General features: G+C 38.9%; 1 protein-coding gene across 1 annotated transcript in view; it reads right to left on the reverse strand.

Annotated features, from left to right (window-relative positions):
- Positions 1–2,874: 2,874 nt before the first annotated feature.
- The window catches only part of GAK (cyclin G associated kinase), a 62,911-nt gene continuing 42,154 nt past the window's right edge, over positions 2,875–23,631 (reverse strand). Inside the window, exons 22-28 of the mRNA XM_057373249.1 lie at positions 23,149–23,316; positions 15,977–16,111; positions 15,538–15,657; positions 12,776–12,988; positions 11,189–11,337; positions 9,864–10,040; positions 2,875–8,281 (exon numbers count right to left, since the gene is read on the reverse strand). Of these exons, the coding sequence (XP_057229232.1) occupies positions 8,180–8,281; positions 9,864–10,040; positions 11,189–11,337; positions 12,776–12,988; positions 15,538–15,657; positions 15,977–16,111; positions 23,149–23,316 (1,064 nt within the window). The 3' untranslated portion in view covers positions 2,875–8,179. The remainder of the gene's footprint in view (positions 8,282–9,863; positions 10,041–11,188; positions 11,338–12,775; positions 12,989–15,537; positions 15,658–15,976; positions 16,112–23,148; positions 23,317–23,631) is intronic.

Consider the following 23,631-nt stretch of genomic DNA (forward strand, 5'->3'; position numbering starts at 1 on the left):
CCCTTCTGCCTCTCCCTCTTGGATGAATTCCTGTTAAGACTTTATCAGAAAGCCCCAAACATCCTCTCTTACATCTGGAGATTGTAAGCAGCTGCCGTTCAACTCTACATAGGAGATGTGGTTCTCATGATCTCCCACACACAAGAGAAGAAATAAAGAGGTCTGACAGAGGCTTGTACCTTGCACATGTGAGGCAGCATCAAGAGCAGGTGCACAGCAGCAGGTGAGGAATTACGTGCTCCTGGTGGTACGAGCAGCAGAAACAYTTAGTGAAAAGTGAGTGGGAGAAGAAAGAGGGAGGGCAGCTTCCATAGTGAAGACAGATGAGAAAAAAAAACTGTTGGTAATAAAATTAAAATTTTATAACCCCTGCATTCACCCCTGATTTCAYGATGAGTCAGTAAAGGCACAAGAGGCGAGTAAAAACATCTCAGTGTGAAATKACATAGAATACACACAGAGTTCAACAGCCCTAATTCAATTCATTGAAAAAAACACACAGAAATGCAGTTCCTGTGGTTCATACATCCATAGAACAGAACCTGGTGCCTTATTTGCCTCCAAGGTGAGCCGCAGCTAGGATGTGGACAGAGCAGGTGCACTGCAAGAAAGGAAGAGCTATGAGGCATCACAGCAGCTAACTGCTGTAGGTTGACTGTTTCTTGTTCTGCTTCACTGAAKGTCATTTTCCACGTGAAGTCCAGTGAATCCATTGCTTTAGAAACTCGAGGCCCAGGGAAAGACAAAACCTTGGAAYGATGACAAGAAGGAAGTCTTTGGGTCAAACACTCCACTGGCAGYGTCTAGGAATGCTGTCAGCACCATTTTTGAGCTCCCTCATGAGGCTGACAGGACTAGGCTAGCAGTGATAAGGAAAGGAGCAGACCCAGTGGGAGCACCAAACTCAAACTACACTATGGAACACTCAGTGCTTCACAGCACACACAGCAGCACGCTGCAGTGGCAAACCAAGGCTTGTAATTTAAWTTAGCTTCCTGAGCAAGCTGGATGAGCTGTTTCTTCAGGTCTCATCATGCACATGAGAAGCGTGCTGAACACACTGCATATTGTCAGGGAGGCAGCACGCTCACAGTACCATCTCCTGCAGAGTTCGTGTGCAGTCCTGCTGCCCACCACAGCACAGAGAGGCTAGCACTGCAGTTCCCCAGTTCATAATGGCCTTATCAAATGTAACCCCCCCCCCCAAACACTGGCACACAGATAACTGTTAAATTCTTGGGTCTGCCAGCAGCATTACACACCAGAAAACCTCTCAGGCATTATTCTGTGTGTGCCCTGAGCTTTGATTAGGACCAGGAGTCACTTTGAGAGAACAGCTGTCAGCTTTACAGATYAAAAGAGATGAGGAGTTCCTCATAAGTTTGTACTAACAGGGATCCATCTAGTTCAAGTCTTCACCTAGCTACATGTTCCATTTTCCCTCCTTCAGTGTTTTATACCAAAAAAATCTGCCAGAAGTTCTTCTYACCCTCCTAAGAGAGGCAGGGCTGAGGCAGGGCAAATCAGAGCCTCTACAATGCTACAGTAACCAGATCAGCTGTCCACAAGTACAGACTTGGAAAACTTTGATTGCTAGAAGTTKCTCTGCACACCACAGCAGTGTTTCTGCTGCCTTTTAAAATCCTCCACTGTTTTGTTTACTCTACTTAATACTGAATTTAGGCCATGCTATTACTTTGTAATGCATTTCGCCTAGCCGGTGTAATTACTGATGCCTGCTAGCTTGACTCTTCAGGATTTCTATCTGCTGTGTTCTCCCAAGTCTTTCTAAATACATATTAGAGTAGCCAGAAACCTGCATATGGCAAAGGAAGATACACTTGACTAACACCATCTTTCTTTGCTGCAGTGGTGAAGGACCAGAAGTAGGTATCATTACATTTTTTTCCACATCTTTCCMGGTTAGTAATAAACCAATTAGCAGCAAAACTGGTAGTATGTTCTTTATGTGAAGAAAGGTCTTTMGCATCTTGTCACTGAATAATCTATCATAAGTTCTTGGAAACCCATCAAATTATCCAAAGTAATAAGCAGAATATGAAAAATAGCCCACTGTCCAGTAGCAATGACCTTTCCATAAGACAATTGGTTTGCTTGCTGGTCCTAATCTTTCTTGACACATGCATTTTCACCCATCCTTCTTTGGTCATGCCTGTCCATTCTTTCATCTCCTCCCTGTTTTTCACCCTTCTCCTTGGGGATCCCCAATGGTAAGCCTATAGTTCTGTGCTTTTATCTTCAAAATAAACTTTCTCTATGTCACCGAAGAGGCTTGTTCCCACCTATGGAAGATCCTTCTTGCCCATTCTCGTGTTGAGCATGGAGTCCAAAGATGCCTCTGGGCACCTTGCCAGTACGCTCCCAGCAGCAGCTCACCCTTTGCCAAGCCACATTCCCTCAGATTACTGCCACCAGCAGTCCTTCATTGATGGATGTGCCTCTCCACCATTCCTACAGACTGCCCATTCCTCTCTCACGCCTCAATCATGTGTGTCCATGTCCTCCTGCTCTCTTCCCTTTGACTACTGCCCTGCTCTTGGGCCAGAAATTCCATTGGGCAGTGGAAGAGCACTGCACCAGATCCTGTGCAAGAACCTCCACAATCCAATACAGGCACTTAAAAAATGCAGCTCCCAAACCTCAAGGCACACTGCAGCGATGTCTCTCTGACAGGAGAGACACTTCTAAAGAGCCACTTACATCCTAAAAGATTCAGTCAACCTGAAAATACCAATGAGAACCAATTCTCTAACATTTACGTATTGTTCTGGAAGAGGCAGTGGAAATGCTTTGGGTGTTCAGACTGCTTCTCCCGTGGTAAAGAAGGAAACATACAAAGTTATTTTKTTTGCTTTAATTGATCACTGGTTAAATTGTAATACATTTCAAAGCAAAATATTATGTTCAAGGACATTGTACCAAACATTAAATCTACTTTTAAACAAGGCTTAATTTGACAGTTTTACCTTATATACATACAGGTACAAGTTTCATTTCACCAGTAGCAAAATTACACAGTACATTGCATTTCCTGAAAGATGGCAAAAACAGGACTTGAGTGTCTGCTCTGTCCTTACACACACTCCAAATCAGAAAAAAAACCCCACAGGTATTGAAAGTACAATCACAACTACAGGTAAATACAATAAGGACCTCAGAGCAAGCCAAGACCTTATGAGAGATGACAATCACTTCTAGAAATCTACATTGCAAATATACAGTACATTCCACTAAAGAGTTTTGGGAGTTCTCACGATGCCTCTTAATCCCCTTTTGGTAATAAAAGCTTCTGTGACAACACGTATCCTTCATAAAAATTATTGAATTCGTATTTTTGGAGCATATGTTGGAAGCCTAACGCAGTCAAAACTGCAGTCCACGATAAGCTCACCCAAAGAGAGAGTAAGCAAGCACTGCAAGATGGATCAAGTTCAGAACCAGAGCTCAGCTCCTTGCCTTTGGGCTTCTGGGTGCAAGAGCTGCTCTGCACCAGGGACAGGCTCAAAGGGTGAGAAATGTACATTCCTTTTACTGCTGTCGCAGGTCAATCACCTGCAAAATCTTAACAGAAAACATCAACTGACTCATACAAGATTAAATTGAACTTATTTACAAAGCAGCTGTGACACTGCAATTGTTAGACAATTAAGGACACAGCTGAGGAGCCACAAGGTTTCCACAATTATGCTATCCCTGAAACGCTGTGAGCAGCAGAGAATGCGGCGGCCAGCAAGCATACAAACACACTGCCACTGCTGGGGAAACTGCAGCCTGGCCTCAGGAGGTGGAATGGTGCATGGAACCCAGCAGCCTCAAAGGCCCGATGAGATTTCTGTCACACTCAAACTCTGCTTTGGTTTGTGCAAAATATTAATCTTGTGCACATAGCTTTCACAAACGAACTGTTGCTCTATGCTTGGCCAGACAAAATGGGAGGAACTGTCCAGAATTATCAAGAAAATGGAGGTAAACAAGGCATTTTTCATGAGCACTTGTTGCCATCAACTACAACACCAAGGACTCTGCCACTGTTGCAAAAAAAATGTACTTACTTCATCAGCACTGTTGGAGGTTTTTCTGTTCTGTACTTGCTGGAGAAGCTACCACTGATTAGCAAAATACTTGAACATGACCCAAATAACAAGGAACTTTTCCTTCTAGGCTTTATGGCTAACTAACAACTAACATCTTTCCTGCTCCTAAGGAACTCTGACAGGACTAGGAAACATCAAACAGGCATGCCTGAGGTTGAAGACATTTCCTCCAACACCCTTCAAATACATCACTTGTCTCTATTAGGCAGACTCCAGCCACACACAATCTGAACACCAATTCTTCTTCACAGATCTCTGTTTTAAAAGTTATGTTGCTGGACTCCCCAGATCTAAAAGCAACGTAACACAAGCAATTTAACTAAAATAACTAATGGAAACCTGCCCAATTATTTCATAAACCTGCTTTATAGAAACTTCTGGGGGAAAAAAAAAAAAAGCTAAGGACTTTATACTCCCACCTGCTACAGTCAGTCAGCAGCATTGTAAAACGGTTGGAAAAGCAGGCTGCAAACCAGGTTGTCCCTGCTAGTCTTGACCTGTTTTTAGCAGAGGTAGGTAGCAATAGGTCAGTGAAAGAGAAATAGAAAACAGTATTTCAGACACTTTAGAGCCCTGGTGTACTTCTCTACTCTTCCTTTAATCTATCTTGTGCTGTTACCCTTTGTTCTTGCAATAACCATGCCAGCTGACACACTTGTGGAAAGTGAGCCCTGGTAGGTTGCAAACACTGCATGACATTAGTCAGGTGCTGTTTTCAGACAAGAACAACCAACATGGGCCACCAGGCACCATGATTTGCTGCAAGAGTCAAGGAGGTGCTTCACAAGAGAACCTCAAGTGCCACATGCAAAGCCTGTTGCCTGCTGTCAACAACCCAGCTACCTCAGCTTCAAGCTTCATAGCCAGCAGAAGCAGATATGAAGTCCAGTTTTCAGGGCATGGCTTCAACATGTCAAAATTTAACTGTACAAGGAACAATTACCAGAAAATACACATTTTAAGCAAAGAGAGAATCCAGCCAAGTCTCTGATTAATAATTTTTTCTGAAGCTGGTTCTAAAAGCTTTTCAGTTTGTGAACACTAAGAATGCAGCTATAGTGAAATGTATGTTTCATCATTTGCACTCCTAGCCCATAAAGCAGACAGATAAACAACCAAGTAAAAAGCATACAAAAGGTTGAAAAGCCCTCACTCCCAAATTTTCTACCACTTTTAATCACTGTTTTAAGATTAATCCATACAGAATGGCTGGACTGTTTCCAAACGACCCTCCTTTATAAAAGTTGCATTAAGACTCAATACAAGCTTTTATTAAACATACTTTAACTTCCTTCTTCCCAGGTTCTTGTAATTAATATATACCTTGCACTAAGAAACACCTTTAATGGTCCTCATGCTCCTTTGCGTTCCACAGAAAAYAAAACTTCAGTTTATTATGTTCATATTCACCACTTGACCTTTTTTAATATCCAAATCACAGTTTGCTTACAGAATCTTAGTGAAATCCCCATTGTTTGCACATTCTTGTATGTAACACAGATGAATAGCACAGTTAAAGAAAATAAACCCAAAACACTCTACCTGAAATAGCTTCATTGCCAAGATTCAATGATTTACCAAACCAAGCCTCTCCCAGATTCGTAGCAGCAAAATTCAATAATGTAGAAAGGAGTAGGATAGAGAAATGATTCAGTTCCCCCACTGAGAACCAGAGCTGACTAAGCCATAAAATAAGCTGAGCACAGTTCTGTCTGAAGACACAGTAATTGTCTACTGGCTCTTGGAAGAATCCATAGCCAAACCTCTTGATTTTCCATAATTTTAAAAAAGAACAAGCCAATTTCAAGAGATCTTCAGTTCCAGGTAAAGTATTTGCACTCATGTTTTCCCTGCCTACTTAAAATCACATCTAAGGTTCTTCTCTGATGTTTCAAAAAAATTTTGCAAGCAAGAGTACAGAAATTAAAAAAATATTAACATAGACATCATCCAGAAAATGCTACCAAATGTACAAAGCAGAGGAAGATGYTTTCCACCCAATTTTCATGTTTGAATTTTTGAAACATGTATTYCAAGAAAAGATAAATTAAAAATGTATGCCTCAAAATTAACTTGTCTGTATATGGATGAATGTGGTTTTTTAAAGCATTCCTTCTGTACTTGAAGCAACTCCCTCAGAAATGCTTTATCTCTTAAATGTATATAGGACTGCAGTCTGTCCTTTTAAACCTGTTACTATAGCATTTGCCATTTGCCCTAGAACTGTAAAGAGCCACGCCAGTCTCCCACAAACCTATCCTATCAGCAAAAGCCTTTAATTTCCATGGATGCAAAACACATACACAGATTTAATGAAGTGTCCAAAGGAAAAAAGACCAACTACTACTTTAAATCAGACAGCAAGTTACATACTTTCATGAAGAMATCTACTGAGATTTAAGATTGCTTCAAAGCAGTAACTGAAATACAACGGCAGCTATGAATAATACATAACCTTCCTGATCCATAACTGATCTTAGCTTCATCTTTAAAAAAAAAAAAAAATCACAGCAGCTGAATATATATGCAAATATACACAAACAAAACCTTTGATCAGAGATTAGTAAGTAACTGTGTTGTATCAGAGCTGGAGACTAGACATTGCAAGTGTTCAGCAGCCTCTAACCCATCAGCTTTCAGGCTGGTGCATCAGTGGAAAATCTCATCCAACACGGATGGTTCAGGTGGCATTAGAATCTCGTGTTTCCTGTTCCGATGTTGCTCAGCTGAACAGTTACCTCTGCTAATAATACAGTTTCCCTCTCAGTTAAGCATGCAAAATGTACAAAAAGGCAAGTGATCAAAATATCCCCTTGAATGCCCAACTGTACTGTATCAAGAGACTGCTGCTGAACATTTAATATCCCAGCACTAATTGTCAATGTTTTCAAACTTGATATGAAAATTGCATTTTGTTATTACACATAGTATAACAGTCATTGGTCATGTGCATCATCCACCCCAGCACTAGTGAAAAAGTGCCTCCTGAACAGGCATGAGAAAACATGGCATGTTTTGTCACCAAGTTGTGTCTCTACTCAGAAATTCAACAGTCCACCAAAACACACCATGTTTTCACATACTCTGATGCCACGCGTATGTCAAAAATATAGACGTTCAAACATGCAGCAAAATGTGTTAAAGCACTTTAAATGCTCTCCATATGATAATGAGTGATTTAATACTCAGACAAATCAAAGCACAATAAAAGGTTTGTGCTTATGTTTCAAGTTTCAGAGTAACTTTGTTTCTATCAGAGTATCTGAAGTGCAATGAAAAGGAATGTTCCACTGAAATCAGAAGCAAGAGACTTTCAAAGAACTAGGAAAATAAGCACAGGTCAGAGTATTTCCAAATATTAATAATAAATAACAAAATATCAGGAACATGCAGACTTTAAAGACATAATTTCTTTTTAGAATCATGATATGTAAAAAAAAAAAAACCAGGAACAACTCTTTCTGACTTTCTCACATGTTGTGTCTTTTTTTGGCCAAACAACTGTTACTGTCTTGTAAGGAACATAGATATTACCAGAAAACATTATTTACAGAATGATTATCTGATTGGTTATATAAAATACAGATGAAAATATACACCCTTAGGTTTGAGATAAGCCAAGCAAAATCACTGCTGCTAACTAAAGCACTTTGAAGAAGGCGACAAGCATCAGATATCAAAACTGAATCACAAAACTACTCAAAGTAACAGACAAATTTGGGAAGGTAGAGGTACAGCAAAGATCAATTAAGTTGGAATGATTGATAACTAATACTAGCCTATCAGGAATTATTTAGCTTCATTAAAATTCTATTTTTCTTTTACAAAACTGAAGAGAAACCTTTACTCCCAGACTGTGATTTCTACAGGTACTCAGCAGCTTTTTTCTTAATACATCTATGTAATGCTTTGTACTCTACATCTTACAAAATACATCCCCACATTTAAGTGCATGACTAGAAACTGTGCTGAAATCATGGAAAAGCGCTTCATAAATCTTAGGCGCAATAAAGTCATAATGCTCAGCTCCAGTTTCTGGAAGCAGTTCTGTGAAAGGTGAAGTTTCARAAAAGGGACTTTGATCCCTGGTTTTCAAACTCTGACCATGCATCATTCAATTCCATGAAGATCATTTTGGCATATTGCTCGTAAGGTTGTCCTGTGGCCTGGAAACAAAGAGAATGAACCATAAGCATAAAAATATTAAGAATTAGGTCACTTAGGAAAGATACTACCCCTTTTATATTTGTTGTCTTATTCAACAGCTATAGACTACTTTGTGAAAATAACCTTACATACACAGAATTCTCTCCAGCCTTATCCAAACCTTGCCATGAGTATTTTAAACAAATCCAAATCCTTGATCTCCTTACACTACCTTCAAGCTTTCCGTATAGTTCACAAATAATTGCAACTAAGTTAAAAACAGTTTTCAAAGCTGTTCTTTCCATAGATAGCTTYAGTTATTATTTAATAATCAAATTAAGTCATTTTTGGAATTGCTTCCTGAAACACCTTGCAGTAGTGCATATAGATAAAATCTGAATCCTATTTAAGACAACTTCTTTTGGATGGGATTCCCTGAAGAAAAATCTTTTGCTGGCTGTAAATCATTTTAAGTTTCAACATGACTGACACAGAACCTCCTGTGTGTTTTTGCTTCCAAACTCAAAGACAGGACACTCCTAATTCCCTGCCTGTTTCACAGCAGCCCTGACTCTGGGCCAACACAACCCAACCCAACCCTCATGGTTAATAAAGTCCCAACACATAGTTTTTTCCAACAAAAAAGAGAAGCCCCAGAGCCCTCCAGTATTCTTCCCTTTCTCCTGCTGCCTAGTTTTTGCCAGATTTGGTACTTTATTGACATTTTTAGAGAGTGCTTTAACAGGTAAGTGGCGGAATAAAAAAAAACAAGGAAGATGAGTATGTCTTAAAGAGCTGCATTCCGAAACTGATGCATTAAGGGGCTTACAGAAAACACCTAAGAAAACCACCACAAAGATGGAAGAAGTCATATGGCCAAGAACACTGAAGGACAGGAGGGATCAAAAATAAACCAAAGATTGACTTGTTTTTTTCTGTATGGGCACAAAACAACATAGGGTTTAGATTATGGCTCACCAAAACATTATGGAATGCAAACCTGAGAATTTAGACCCAGTACATCCTATCAATGCCTATCTTTATATGTAATTCAATGGCTCAGAGTAAGAAGCTAGCTTGATACATTGGGATGCATTAAATATTTTTAAAAAAACAACTGTAATGCAATACTCATTAAATACTTTTCATCTGATAATTTGTTTATTCTAGCAAGTTTACTTTTACAAGTAAAAATGGTTTGGTAAATGAGGTTCAGCAGGCTTTTCCTACCAGTTCTGCTGTGACAGTCTCTGAGTCGGCATCTTAGTTCCAAAGGACTAATTCACAGAAATGAAACATTCCACTAATCAGCATTAAATCTATCAGCTGTTAGTCAGAACCTAGCATGACTTTGGTACTCAGTACAACCTTAATGGGATCTTTCCTTTGTTAAAACTTGTCTGTTGAATTCTGTGCTGTGTCAGGATGACAATAATCCTGTATTACCTGTATTACACAGTAGGACATTACATGGAGAAGACAATAAAAGCAAACTAAAGAGCATCTAGAGTGTTGATTGAGAAGCAAGGCATTTGCCAGTGACCAGCATGGTATGGTAAAAGTAGTTTGTATTTCTTCTGAAATAAAGAGGAACACGCTTACCTTATCAGGATGAACCACAAGCACTGCTCTCCTGTAGTACTTCTTTACTTGTTCAGGAGTCACTAAATCTGCCATGCTGACTGGTTTCCACTTATTTTCCCCTTCCCAAAGTACTGTATGAAGAGTGGATATTAATGCTCTAATATTTCTCTCTTTTCCTTCAATCCATTCAAGAATCTGGAAAAATCAGAATACATAGAACTGAATGCAGCACTATATGCATTCTCAGCCTCTGCAAACAATCTTCACTCTTTGCAAGACCATATGATAAAGACTCAAGTACAATTGTCCTACTGCACTCACTCCCCAAATTCAATCGTCCTAGCCACCCAAAAAGTGGTATTTTGCATCTACCACTAGGGAATAGATCACTATGACGAGTTTATTGCAGAAATTCAGTCATTGCAAGAGAATTACTGATATGGTTAAACATTACAAACCCATGTAAAAGTAATGGCAAGAGAATTGACAGGAATAATTAAAAATACCTGTTAGATATTACATTAATCTGGTCCCTGTCAGGACACAGCCACTGAAATTATTACTTTATTTGAACAGAAGTGTAAATATATTTTAAAACTTCTTTTGTACAAGCTTTTTATAAAAGATCATGTCTGTTAATATTTACTGTTTACTTAAGAAACTTGCAGAGGTGCATATATCTTTGAGATATGCCCACAGTCAATTAGAGTAACTTTGCAGACTTTAACAGCAATGTTCAAGCCATGATATAAGGAGGATACAGTGTCTTCATTGATAGTTACACAGTATGAAAATCTCTGCCCTATATCGCCAGTGAGGGTGGCTTCTAATTATCTACTTTTTTCTATTTGTGGCAATATGTGTTAAAAGGCACCCAACATGCAAGCAATGCATGCTCTCTTCAGCCAGGACACCCCACAGAAACAAGTTCCAGCATCCCTCTAAAGTCCTTTCACAAACTTTACTAAAGCACCATAAAGACTACAAACCTAAAAGTATATTAATACGTGAAGTTACGAATGACTAATGTGTCACAAAAATATACAAGAACAGCAAAAATAGCAAGAAYACCTCCTAAACTAGTTATATAGCCTAAGTCCAGAAAGAAGTGCACCCTCTAGTAACTTCTTACAACAGCAGCAGCACTTATTAACCAGTAAATGAAAGTACATGGTCACACTAAAGACAGCTAKTCTCATATGACTCATTTTTAAAGCATATTTTTGTATCATCAGCTAAACCATTAGTTTCTCTGTTAGTCATTATATCCTTCTGCTCTGGTATCAGCAATTCTAAGCATAAAATCAGATTTTCACTTAMATCAAAATCACTGTTAAACCAACCTTGAGTTTTAAGGGGTCCATGTCTTTAGACATCTCTTGTTTTCTCATCTCAGCAATTGTCTTTGGTCCCTTTTTATCAGATTTTGCTGAAAATCCTTGATTAGATAAGAGATCCTCAAAATCATTTTCTGAAACTTTTGGCTTTTGACCTGTGAAAGGAGAAAAAAATATTAAATGAAAAGTTAYACAGGAGAATACATTAACAGGGGAAATATATTACACTTACATACCCTCCAGGTATATCTATCACTACCATGATAAATATTCTTCAGTGACAACAAATGCCACAAGACTACGCATAGAAATAAAAGGGATCACGAAAAAATTTTCAGTCCAGCAGAGCAGACCACCTCACATGCTAACCTCTGACTAAATATCTGTATGTCCTTTTTAAAAATGTTTAGTAGATTTGAGGCATCACACATCTATCCATGATTTTGGAAATCATTCCATTCTTCCATTTTAAGTTAGTTCTAAGTGCTGTGCAGGAGTTTTTCAAGTAACCATACACTCAGTTGAATATAACCAATACTCTAGTTGAAAACATGTAGTCAACATCTAAGTATGTTAAAACTTATACATAATAATGAAGGGATAAAATAGCCAACATAATTATTCATTACAGAACCAACAAACTTCAGACAACTGTAGAATAACTGAGCCCTGAAGAGGCCTCTGGATGTTACCTAGTCCAATTCCCACTCGACACAAGGACAACTAGGTACTTTTGTTAGGTCCTTGTACAGCTGAGGTCCATCTGTTTTCAACAGAGAGGAATTACAACATACTGTTGCAGCATTTCGTCTTGCCAATTGATTTTTTGCCTTGTTCTACAGACTCTGCCATGCTGCAACCTATGATCACTGCCTTTCATCCTGACACCTTTTTCCAAATATGGACCARCAGAAGAATTTCAACTTAAAGAAGTACCTGCTGTTCACTTATATGCCAGTTTAAGGCAGGCAGATTCTCAACATGAAAACACCAGAAAATAATTTTTTCCAAGAAAGGTCATACAGGAGAAGCCAACCCTATTTCTTTAATTCAAGGTTTGCCTATTCAGTGGGAATATCTGAAAGGACTGTATGATTTCACCTTTTCCTGTCCCCATATCACTTTCAAACACAAGAATTTTTAGTTATTTTAACCTTGATCTTTCTCAAGACTAGCTACTCTTCTTCAGCTAGGAAAAACACTGCATCCCTTTACCTGTGTATCACAAACACACAAACATGAAGCAACAATATCAACCATCTCTGCCCAGATGGATCAAATTTATGTTTCTAAACTCAGTGATACAAAATCAGTACCCATGTGGGTCAGTGGATGAGTGGCCTCGAGACTTTATGACCAAACTCACATATACTTGTGCCACTGTCAATTTATCTGTTATGTACTGGGATAGCTTTGGAAAAGCAGAATACCAGACTTGCCAAGTCTTTTTCTGTTTTTTACTAGAGACAACCTAAACATAAATAAAATTATGAAGGTGGAAGAGCTTCTGTAGGTAACAGCAGAAGTAGAGACCTTACTTTTATTCACATGGAACATTGGAAGTAATTCAGAAAGCTCATTCAGAAAACTTACCAAAACTTGGAGCTCTAACTCCTCTTTCTTCTCGTCCTCCGATAACACTCAAGTTCACTGTGTAGTTGGGCTTAGGTGCTGTGCTGGACTTAGTCTGGGATGGCCATGGAGTTGTTTGTGGTTTGTGGGATTTCTGCCATTGATTTCCCGGCTTCTGAGATGGTGCAGTCTTCTGATTAAATCCACTACCCAAGAGTCCACCAGTGGATGAACCTAACAATAAATACTAAGTTAGTTGATCAGGTCAGTGCCTGCTACCTGTTCAATACAAGGACAATTTGGTCTTGATATATAACCACATAGCTCACAGAATACCACCATACAAGAGAAAATGTAACAGGAAAGTGCGGGTATAGTGAATTTAAGAGTCTCATTAAAACATAACTTGAAGAGCAGGAACTGGAGGCATGAAAGTCTTCTTTTACAACTCAACGTCTCAACTGTCAGTTGAGCAAAAACATGCACTCTTATCTGAAGGGTCAGGCATGTGTCAGGCCAGGAGATAATAAAGTAACAGTAGTTCTACCTCCCACTTCAGTACACCTCTGCTAATGTGCAGTGCACAAATATTTACTTACAAACTAAGGTCACAGAACGAGAATATTTTCAGCTGAATGCTTTCAAGGTCTCTAGTGACTCCTTGTACTACTGTTTAAGCAAGATGAGAAGATTATTCTACAATACACATTTTCAGCATTCACAGGAAATATGGCACACAAGAAAAGCATTGCAGCTTGCAGGAGATACTGTGACCACCCCACTGTGAATAGGCCAAGCTCGTCTGGGTATACACAGCAATGTAAACTTGGTTTGCTCTTTGAAAAATGGCTCCTCACACTTCAGCTCTCCTGCTACCTCTTTTTCACAGCAGCTGCTCATAGTTCTAACCTGCACAAGATGATATCTCCCCGGGGCCATATATAAGGTCCTACACACTATCTTGAAATACCACACCTGATAAAATCTAGTATTGCAATACAACACCTAATAAATTCCAGGAATGCACTGTTTTTTTCATGAAATCACTCAATTGCAGTCAACTCAGTCTTCAGTCCTTGACAACTTGTGAAATTCACAGAAAAAAAATTGTTACTAGTCAGASTAAATAACTCCCCACACTGAAAAATTCTCTCTCCTACTCCTTCAAAGCATTCTACTTTCCTTATGCCAGTTTTCAAGGCCAACAAATTTTTCCTGTAGGACAAGTCACRGCCTCACTGTTCACAAGACACTTTTCAACACCACATTCCTACTTTCTGATACAAGACCAATCCTAAAGAGTGTTAACCAACCAGCACAGAACACTGCTGGCATCCTAATACTATCCCAACACACCTCTATTAACTACTTCTAGTTACTGTTTCATTTACACTTATATAGCATTCTTATTTAAGCAACTTGCATTGTCATGCATTTTCTTCCAGAACAATCTCTTGCACATGGAAGCCAAAAAACTCCTATGAAAAACACAACAGTCTGAATTCCAGTTCTTGTGATGCCTTGAAAATTCATTTCAAGTCTGAAAATGTTAACTAGGACAATGACATCCAGCTACATTTTAATGCAGTCATTTTTCGCATTGAAAGCGAACTGACAGTGTAATGAATTGACCTAAGTCCTGCAAAAATTAGTTCCATTTCTTTCACTGCATTCACTGTATGCTATATATGCATCTTGAAATCAAAGATAAATTGACTTTTTTACTGTCACACTATCTGTAGATTTAAGAATCTGTATTAACCTGAACTATTAAATTACAAAATTTCAGAGAATTGTTTACTGCAAAGCAGCTTCAACACCAGAATTTTGCAGTGATTATGCACAAGCAACATCAAGAAGTCAAACACTGCATGTTACCTAGTGTTTCTAAAAGAATTCCACTGGTACTCAATTCAATACACAATGCTAACTGCCAAGGCAACAGGGTAAAACTTCCATCAGCTCCAAGTTAAGGGAAAAACATGTTTCTGCAATTCAGCAATACTACATTGTTCTGAACCGTTCCTTGTACTCTAGGCAGCTGGTCACATTTGTTATGGCAGTGTGGGCYCTGAAATGCAAAGACCTCAGCTCTTTTCACTGCTCTTCATTTTTCCAACTCTTTTGAGAATGCTACAGGGCTAATTCCTGAATTTCAGGCCAATAGAACACCCTGGAATATGTGTTACTCCGCACATGTCTTATCTTCCATAACTCCTTATGCCCACCACTGTAAATCGACAGTTGTTCACAATGCTTTTGGTTCTCCTGTACATATATTGGCTTTGTTTGTGTTCACTGTACAAATATAGTAGATGTGAATAGCAGAGCGATGAAGGTCTTCTGAATTCAATGGAAAGTATGAAATTAACAGGAAAACAACTGTTACTTTGGAACTAACAAATCTAACTAATTTAATCCAGTTTTCATTTTTAATCCTTCAAAAATAGTATTAATCAATGCTAGGCAAGAAACCTTACACTTAGTTACTGAATCAGCAACTCCTGGTCTCTCTTACCATCTCAACTAGATTCTGAAGCATTATYTTTATTGGTTCTATATCACAGCTGTGATTATCTTCTGAAATATTATTCTGAATGTTTCACACAATATCTGTACAATTAAATMTTTTGTTAATCACCAGTTCTCAGCAAATATCTCCAGCTGGTTGTTAACAATTAAAAGGAAACACCTTCCTTTATAGGCTAGTAATATTTATTGGTACAAGAAGCAAATCAAACAGTAGAGGTACCAGGTATAGTCTATCAAAATTAAGATCTTACCTGGAAGACCAGATCCCAGATTGGCCAGATCAGCAAAAGGATCGAAGTTCTGAGATTTCACCTGGCTGAAAGACAGACCTGAAGACATACTGGACTGGCTGACAGTGGTAAAAGCTTGGCCTGTATAATAAACAGACACATCACATAYCTGGTCTATTTGGAAATTGAAAGACAGAATAAAAATAAGACCTCTACTTCATGCAAACCTCCCTAGCATTCTGCTTCACAACATCTTTTACCATGACAAGAATCACCATTACTACAGAGAATTGAAACCATTCAATTCCTTGTACCTAAATCTGAAAAACTACACAAGTGCCTTACTAAAGCATTTAGGCAACAAAGCAAAAATGCATAAAGACATGTTCAGCAGTTTCAGGTGATTAAACTGACAAAGTCTGGAGTATTCCTCAGACAAAAAAATTTAATTTCATTATACCTTCAGAAATAGGCTTCAGCTGTGGTGACGCCACACTGCTGGCTGTTGAGGAATCTGCCCAAGAATCCCATCCACTTAAGAGATCTGGATGGCTWGTAGAAGATGATATTTTAGGTGGCTCTGGAGTTAGGCCGCCTACAGCAGAACAAAGAAACGTTTTTATGCTTTAGAAAACCATCRTAATAACATATATTTTGCTAATACCAACAGAACACGCACCACATTGTCAGCCACAYAGCTTACTTACATTTCTTGGTAACACTAGTGCAGTCTTGAACAGGACTCAGAAGGGTTTTACCACTGGAATTCCTCCACTTCTATTTTAAGACAACCCATACACTTCCTAGATAAGTTATTTTCAGGCACAGGCAATGCTATGAATTTAACAGCTTAGGCCCCCTGACCAAAASGACCAGCTCAGGTATGGATCTAGGGCATGCCCTCACAACATAGCAGGTAGGCAGAAAGCAGCAGTGCTCCATGAATGATGCTCTTTATCACTCAGCAGYCTGGGTTCTACACGGGTGAAGCCAGGTCAAACTGAAAGTTTGCCTAAACCAGGGCTCTTGTGACAAACGGGTCTCTTGGCCAACTAATACACCCCTTTAGCTGTAACACACAAACTGAGGAGCAGTACACGGGAAGAGTCATTTTTTCTTGGAAAAGGTTAAGAAATTCTAGCTCCATGGATAAAAGCCACTTTTCTATATGAAAAACAAAATCATCATGCCATCTATATGAATAAGTCATATTTAAAAGCATACAAGGGTGCTTCCACTAACTGATGGAAAATGTCACATCCCACCCAAAGGTATAACTGCCATCCCTGACACTTGCAAATGATTCTGCACTTACTCACACSAACTACGAGGTGAGCCATCCTCAGAATGAGATATTCTATGTATGGAACCCTCAAAGCTGCATGCCAGCTCTGAGCACTCTCCTCTWGCACAGCTTGTGCAGACTCACAGTGCAGCAAGACAGCTTTTGAATGTAACTCCTTCTTTAATGCTATGACAAGTCAGTGCTACAGAGAGAGGTGGTCTTTCAGTAAAACCAATACATTTAGTGGTGCTCTAAGACATTTCATAAACATAGGGTTTAGAAAGTTAACCAGCTGTTTTTACAAAAGCAGTGACATTTTGACGCTTTCAGTGTTTCGASTACTAAACCTCAGCCTTTCATTTCTCTCAGCTTCTCAACATTCTGAATATTGACATCAAATCCTCTTAATTGAGGAAATAATTAGAAGCAAATTAAAAACCCCTCTAGTATCTCAGTCTAGTAATACTATTTATAATTAGATCTTAGCGCTGCAGTGAAGCACATCAAATACTGTGCAACAAATATCTGCTGAATGCCTGTATTCCAGCAGTATTCGTCACAGCATGTGAAGGAAAACATCAGAATAAAATGTAGGAAGTATGCACAATTTCCAGCCCTTGCTCCAGACTTAAGCTTCATCTTTCTGCCTCTGAAGCCATGGGAGAACAGCATATACCTGCCTCAATACTCAGGATTCCAGCTGTCTGCTACACAGCAGTGTCACTGGCTATAAACCAGCACCTATTCRTCAGTTTATAACTTCACTCTATCACATACCACTCCCAAAAGTTAATCAGGAATTGAATTCATATTAATTTTAGTATTAATACTGATTTTTTGACTAGAAATTATTTTGTCCTACAATCTGCTATTAAAATTCTTTTTACAGGGGCATAAGAAAATTAACAACATAGGAAATTAGCTATTATGAAAATAAGTGGAGAGAAATAAGAAAATTACAGTTGAATACATTTGAAGGATTGAGAAGATACTGTGGGAATCAGCTGTTTTGTAATAGCTGGCTTAAGAGCAGTCAAGTTCAYTGCCTCACCCACCCTTAACTAAGCAGGAAGTAGCCTACTGCTATGTACAGCAGTAAATTCACTATTAAAAGCTCATACACATCCACTACACATAGCAGAAAAATCTGAAATAACGCAATGTACAATACACCAAACAGATAACCTATTCCTCCTAAAACTATTTATTCTTATGTCATCTGCTTTTTAGCTCTACAACCTGGGCATTATGTGAGATTTTAACATCAAGAAATAGTGTTATCAACACAATACTGTGACTTCTACATATTTTGAAGAGGTATGATGAAACTACATACCAAATACCTACTTTTGTAACTGACACATTGGAATTCATGCAGACACATTAAGACACAGGGGCAGAATACAACAACAAATGGTAAAACATAGCTCAATATTCCAAAAATGGAAGCAATTAACATAACGGGCATGCAGATCCATAAATAGCTGTCTCTTTAAGTTTTTTAATACACACATTGATAAACCTTAGACATACAGCAGTAAACCATAGGAGACCAGGGCAAAAAATTCTGTTCTTTACTAACACTGCTCAAATCAAGCTAAGATGCAAGAAAAAAATGATGGTAATCAGATCACACTTTCCAGTTTCCCAGAATAAGAGAACTGCATTTTACTATATTCTATACACAATAAGGTTTTCTTTATTTAACTTGTCATGTCCACAGGAAATCCTTTAATCACACACGACAACAGGATTTTCTTTGAACCAAGAGGCTGGTTTAGTATGATGCAAGGTTCTTTTAACCTTGCCTAAAGCCTGCCTGAGAATACAAATTCACAGAAACTAATTTCTACTCAGGACAAAACTAATTTGATCACCCAGGTTTTCTTTGATCACCTTCTAAATCTCTTTCCTGCTGTCTTTTCAGGAAATACATTTCTGACTCAGCCTGCATTAAAGATAATCTGCTACTTGAAAAATCCAAAAGAAAATTAAGTTACCTTGTTAATACACAGCTGTTTAGCAGCAACAGTACATTTTCCTATTGCAGGACAGAATGTGTTAAGAGACCAGATATTACATAAGAACAGTCATTTAAAAACTCGTATGATTTTGAATTTCAAGCCAACATTTGAGAAATACAAGTTTAAAATTCTAAGTCTTGAACTTGTGTTCACTGGAACAACTTTACTCCTGGTATCTATAGCAGTTTAGTAATCATTTATTATTAACTACAAACAACGCTTATCCATCACTAGAATTTGACTCTAGATGCTTATTACTGTTCCAACAGTAGATTCATCAAATCTCACTACTGCAACTCATTTTGAATAGTCACTGACATTACTACTAATTTATTTTTAGTTTAAATTTCTTTTCCTCACTTTTCCTCATGACTTCATGTTTGCACCTTCTTCTGCTCACTTGACACAATTTTCCAAATATGTCATTTGAGAATTATTCATCCTTTCTTCTCCGGGTCCCAGTGATCCTATTTCTTCAGGACTCACAAATTCACATTAAAAGCAATRTAAGTATTAATACTCCTAGTTTTCTTGATAAAATTGATACCTGTAACTGGATATAATGCTAAAGACTCAAATACATACACAGCTAAATACAGATTAAAAGCTCTAATTTGAAAGACAAATGTAAAGGAGCATGAAATGTTACCCCAGTTACTCCTCTTCCATACAGTTTTTAAAGACTATTGTATGCTACTGCATAGCAATGGAGAAATACTATGAAATCACTGTTAAACAACAGGCTGAAGAGAAAATGGGTACATTTCAAGTAACTTTTCCTATGTGGGCAGAAAGCTCCAGAAATTGCGTTAAAATAGAAGGTATCCCAATGCTCTTGCCAAGGTGCAAGCTATCAAGCAAAATCAGAAGGAGGAAGCATAAATAATAATAATAATAAAAATTATAACCTATTAAGCATAACAAGCATTGAAGTCAGATGGAAGAACATTCCTTTTTATTCTTGTTCAAATGTTCCTAACAGCTGAACATTGATGGCGATCTCCTTAAGGTTGTAGTTAAACGTTTAGTGAAGAGAAATACATGTTTTTTATTTTTCCAACTTAAATTTAATACATAAAAGTGTTTTCTATCTCATCTCTGATATGAGGATTCTTTAACTTGGAGAAAAGAACTGGAAACCATCTTAAAAATGTGTAAAAATACTTAATGTTAAGAGACTGAAAAAAAGACTGAGACATACTTTTCTATGTTGCCTAGTGGAAGGACAARARGAAATGGGCACAAAGTGAATAACACAGGCAACTCCATTAAAAAAATACTTTTTTAACTCTCCAACACTGGCACAGGTTGCCCAGCTGTAAAGTCTGTATCTCTGTAAATAGTAAAAACCAGCAAGGATGTGTCCTGAACAGCCTGCTTTACTTGACCCTTTGACATGCTTTCAGCACATCAGCTGGAATATCTCCAGAGGTCCGTGCCTCAAGTTAGATTCTAGCTGAGATAACAAAATATGCTGAGTTGCAAGGGAGCTACAAGGATTATGGAGTCTGGCTCCTGGCTTTGCACAGAAYAGCTCCAARAATCATACCATATGCCTGAGTGTTTTCCAAATGCTTCTGGAAGTCTCATCAGGCTGGAGCTCCAACCACTTCCCACTGTTCCAGTGCCCAACCGGACTCTAGGAGAGGAACCTTTCCTGATATCCAACCTAAACATASCCTTAACTGCTTCAGACCATTACGTTAGGTCATGTCACTGGTCACCACAGAGAAAAGATCAGTGCCTGCTCCTCCTCCTCACAAGGATGCTGCAAACTGCCATGAGGCTTCCCCTCAGTCTCATTCAGGCTGAACAGAGATCAAGAGACCTCAGCCACCCCTCATATGGCTTCTCCTCAAGGCTCTTCATCATCGTCATGGCCCTTCTTTAGATACTTTCTAACAGCTCAATGTCTTTTTTGTATTGTGGCACTCCAAAACTGTCCCCAGCACTTGAGGTGAAGTCACCCCAGTGTAGAGCAGAGCAGGACAATCCCCTCCCTTGCCCGGCTGGCAAAGCTGTGCCTGATATCCTCCAAGACATGCTTGGCTCTCATGGCTGCCAGGGCACTGCTGGCTCAAATTCAACTTGCCATTGACCAAGACTCCCAGGTATCTTYCCGTGAAGGCTGCTCTCCAGCCTCTTGTCTGCCTATACATCCAGCGTTGCCCCATCCCAGGTGCAGAATCTGGTGGAGATAATGCTCCACAGATCAGATGATTTGATCAGATTGATCAAATCTATTGTGCAAAAAATTTATCATGCTTGGTAACCTCATGGCAGTGATGGCAATAGTGGCATAAAACTAGCAGCCCTACAAGTATACAACTGAAACTTASAGCTGTTACTATCTACAGGACAGAGCAAAAATACGGCAACAGAGGCAGTTAAGTGGAATCTTCTCAGCAGAATTAACCACAGCTGGAATATAATGATTAACCATATGGTAGAAAGGGCAATCATGGGTAGCCTTTTATTTCAGAGAGGAAGACCTCCTCTAATCAGACAGCCACAGATAAACTGCAGAGAAAAGAATACACTAACACCCAGGCTGCATCACTCAGAGGCAGAGTCAACTAGAGAAAGGATGTAAACAAGGAGGGGGAAGACAAAGCTGCCTGCAATAAGCTCTGGGAAGAAATCACTCTGGGTTCAGGATAAGGTGCATGACACCACCAATCCTAGCTACCTGCATATTGTAAGGAGTCTGTCTGAGGAGAGGCCTGGGCTTCTGTGTTGGACAGAGCCAGCTCCAACAGATTCACCACAAGCTACGGCTAAGCCTTCCAAACTAGATGGTGGCCTCTTTGSGAAAAAAGAGAAGGCAAAAAATGCTGCACAGCAGCTGTAAGAAAAGGGAGAGAAGCATRACAGAAACAGCCCTGCAGACATCAAGGTCAGTGGAGAAGGAATGTGAGGAGGTGCTCCAGATAGCACAGATTCCCTGGCAACACATGGGAAAGACCACAGTAGAACCAATATTCTCACTGCAGTCCTGTGGAGGACCCTACATAGGGGTGTGGATCAAGCCACAGCCCAGGGAGAGCAGCAGGTTCCTGGCAGGAGCTGCAGCACTAGGGAGAATCATGTCCATGCAGCAATCTCTTCCTAAAGGACAGCACCCTACAGAGACCCATGTTCTTAAAGGACTCTATCTTGTGGGTAGAATCTATGCAGAAAGCAGGGAACAAGAGAGCAGCAGAGAGGAACTTTATGACTGACCACAGTTCATATTCCTGGGAAAGAATCCACACTTAGTGTGGGGAATGTTGTTGAGGAATGGCTGCTGAGTAAAGGAGGACATGATGAGATTCAGCTAGTTGAGCTAGAATTAAGTTAGAGGGGACTTCAAGGACTGTGTCTTTGGAGCCTGCTGTTACACAATAGCAAGAGGCAAATGAGGATGTAAGAAGGATAAAATTATCAAGGGAAAGAGGAACTGTAACCGCAAGTGGGCACATAGGGGTGGGATTGACCAGTAYTGCATTGTCCAATGATGAGCTATGCTTTTGCAATATGTATGAGCTTATTATCTTGATTATAAAAATGCGGAGKWCTCGAAATAAAATGGAGACTTGCYGATCATCATYGGATGTGCTTGTCTTCCTTCAGCTCTTCCAACACCTTTCCTTTCAAAGTCAGATTTTAAAAAAAGCTCTAACAGTCATAACTCTACCATTCCACCATTTTTACAAATGCCTATTTCTCTTTAAACAATGATGGAAGACTGAACATATCACAAAGTTTTTCATCTAAAGATCAATAGATTTTAAAATAAATGCATGAGGAAAAGGCTTCGCCAAGAATATATCAGAGAAATGAAACAAATAAGATTAGAGGATTACATAACATACTTTCTAAGTATATTACCAGAATGCMTTCAGGTCAAGAAGGTGCAAGCTAGCCTCAGTTTGCACTTTAAGAACAGGSTATATTATAACTTGACTTGCTCATTTCTCTTCCAAGTTTCCAGAATATCTTTAAATATGAATGCAGTCAACATAGCATACTATCATTTATAAAGTAAGTYTGAAGATGTTTGTGTATCCTCAGTTATAATATCATTGAGAGGAAACACCATCACCTAATATATGGTCACCAATACTAGAAATTTTCTCATATAATACATAATAACATGACATTATACAGGAAACACTTGCTTCTTGGTGCATTTGCATCTGCATTTACAGAATACAGAGCTAATTAAAACAGTAAACACAACAAGAGGATATATTAAGACACTAATCCACCTTGACTAAACTGAAAGACAAACACACAGAGGAGAAGAAACTGTTGAGAAACAGATATCAGAAGCACACTCACCTAAATTTAAGAAATCTGAGCTGGAAGAAGGTGGAAGTGAACTTTGTGTGGAAGGAACTGTATTAGCTGTAGATGTTGAAGTTGGACTAAGGAAGTCCCCAAAGAGATCTGGACCAGACAGGGCTTGATTCTCCGAACTTGACATTGTGAATGGGTCAAATGGATCGGCTAAAAAAGAAACAGAAAACAACATTATCTTACAACAAATTGTAGAACAAATGAGGCTGAAAAAGCCTTACTCTAGAGGTACAGACAAAAAGCAAAGTTCATGTTAGTAATTCCAACAGTCTTCTGCAAWTTTTTTTGTGGCAGAGTATCCACTCACCTTCCTCTAGACTAACAAACTTTTACATTGGTACAAAAAGGTTCTGAGCTGTAGATAAAATGAACAAGCCACAGTCTTCAAATGCAAATCCCTAGCAAGACTGCATACAATTCAATAACAATGTTAATTTCATTCATTTAAGACATACCTTAAATTTG

The sequence above is a fragment of the Malurus melanocephalus genome, unplaced genomic scaffold (genome assembly GCF_030028575.1).
Source record: "Malurus melanocephalus ecotype Western Australia unplaced genomic scaffold, MMel_1.1 scaffold_191, whole genome shotgun sequence".
In the NCBI taxonomy this organism is placed as follows: Eukaryota; Metazoa; Chordata; class Aves; order Passeriformes; family Maluridae; genus Malurus; species Malurus melanocephalus.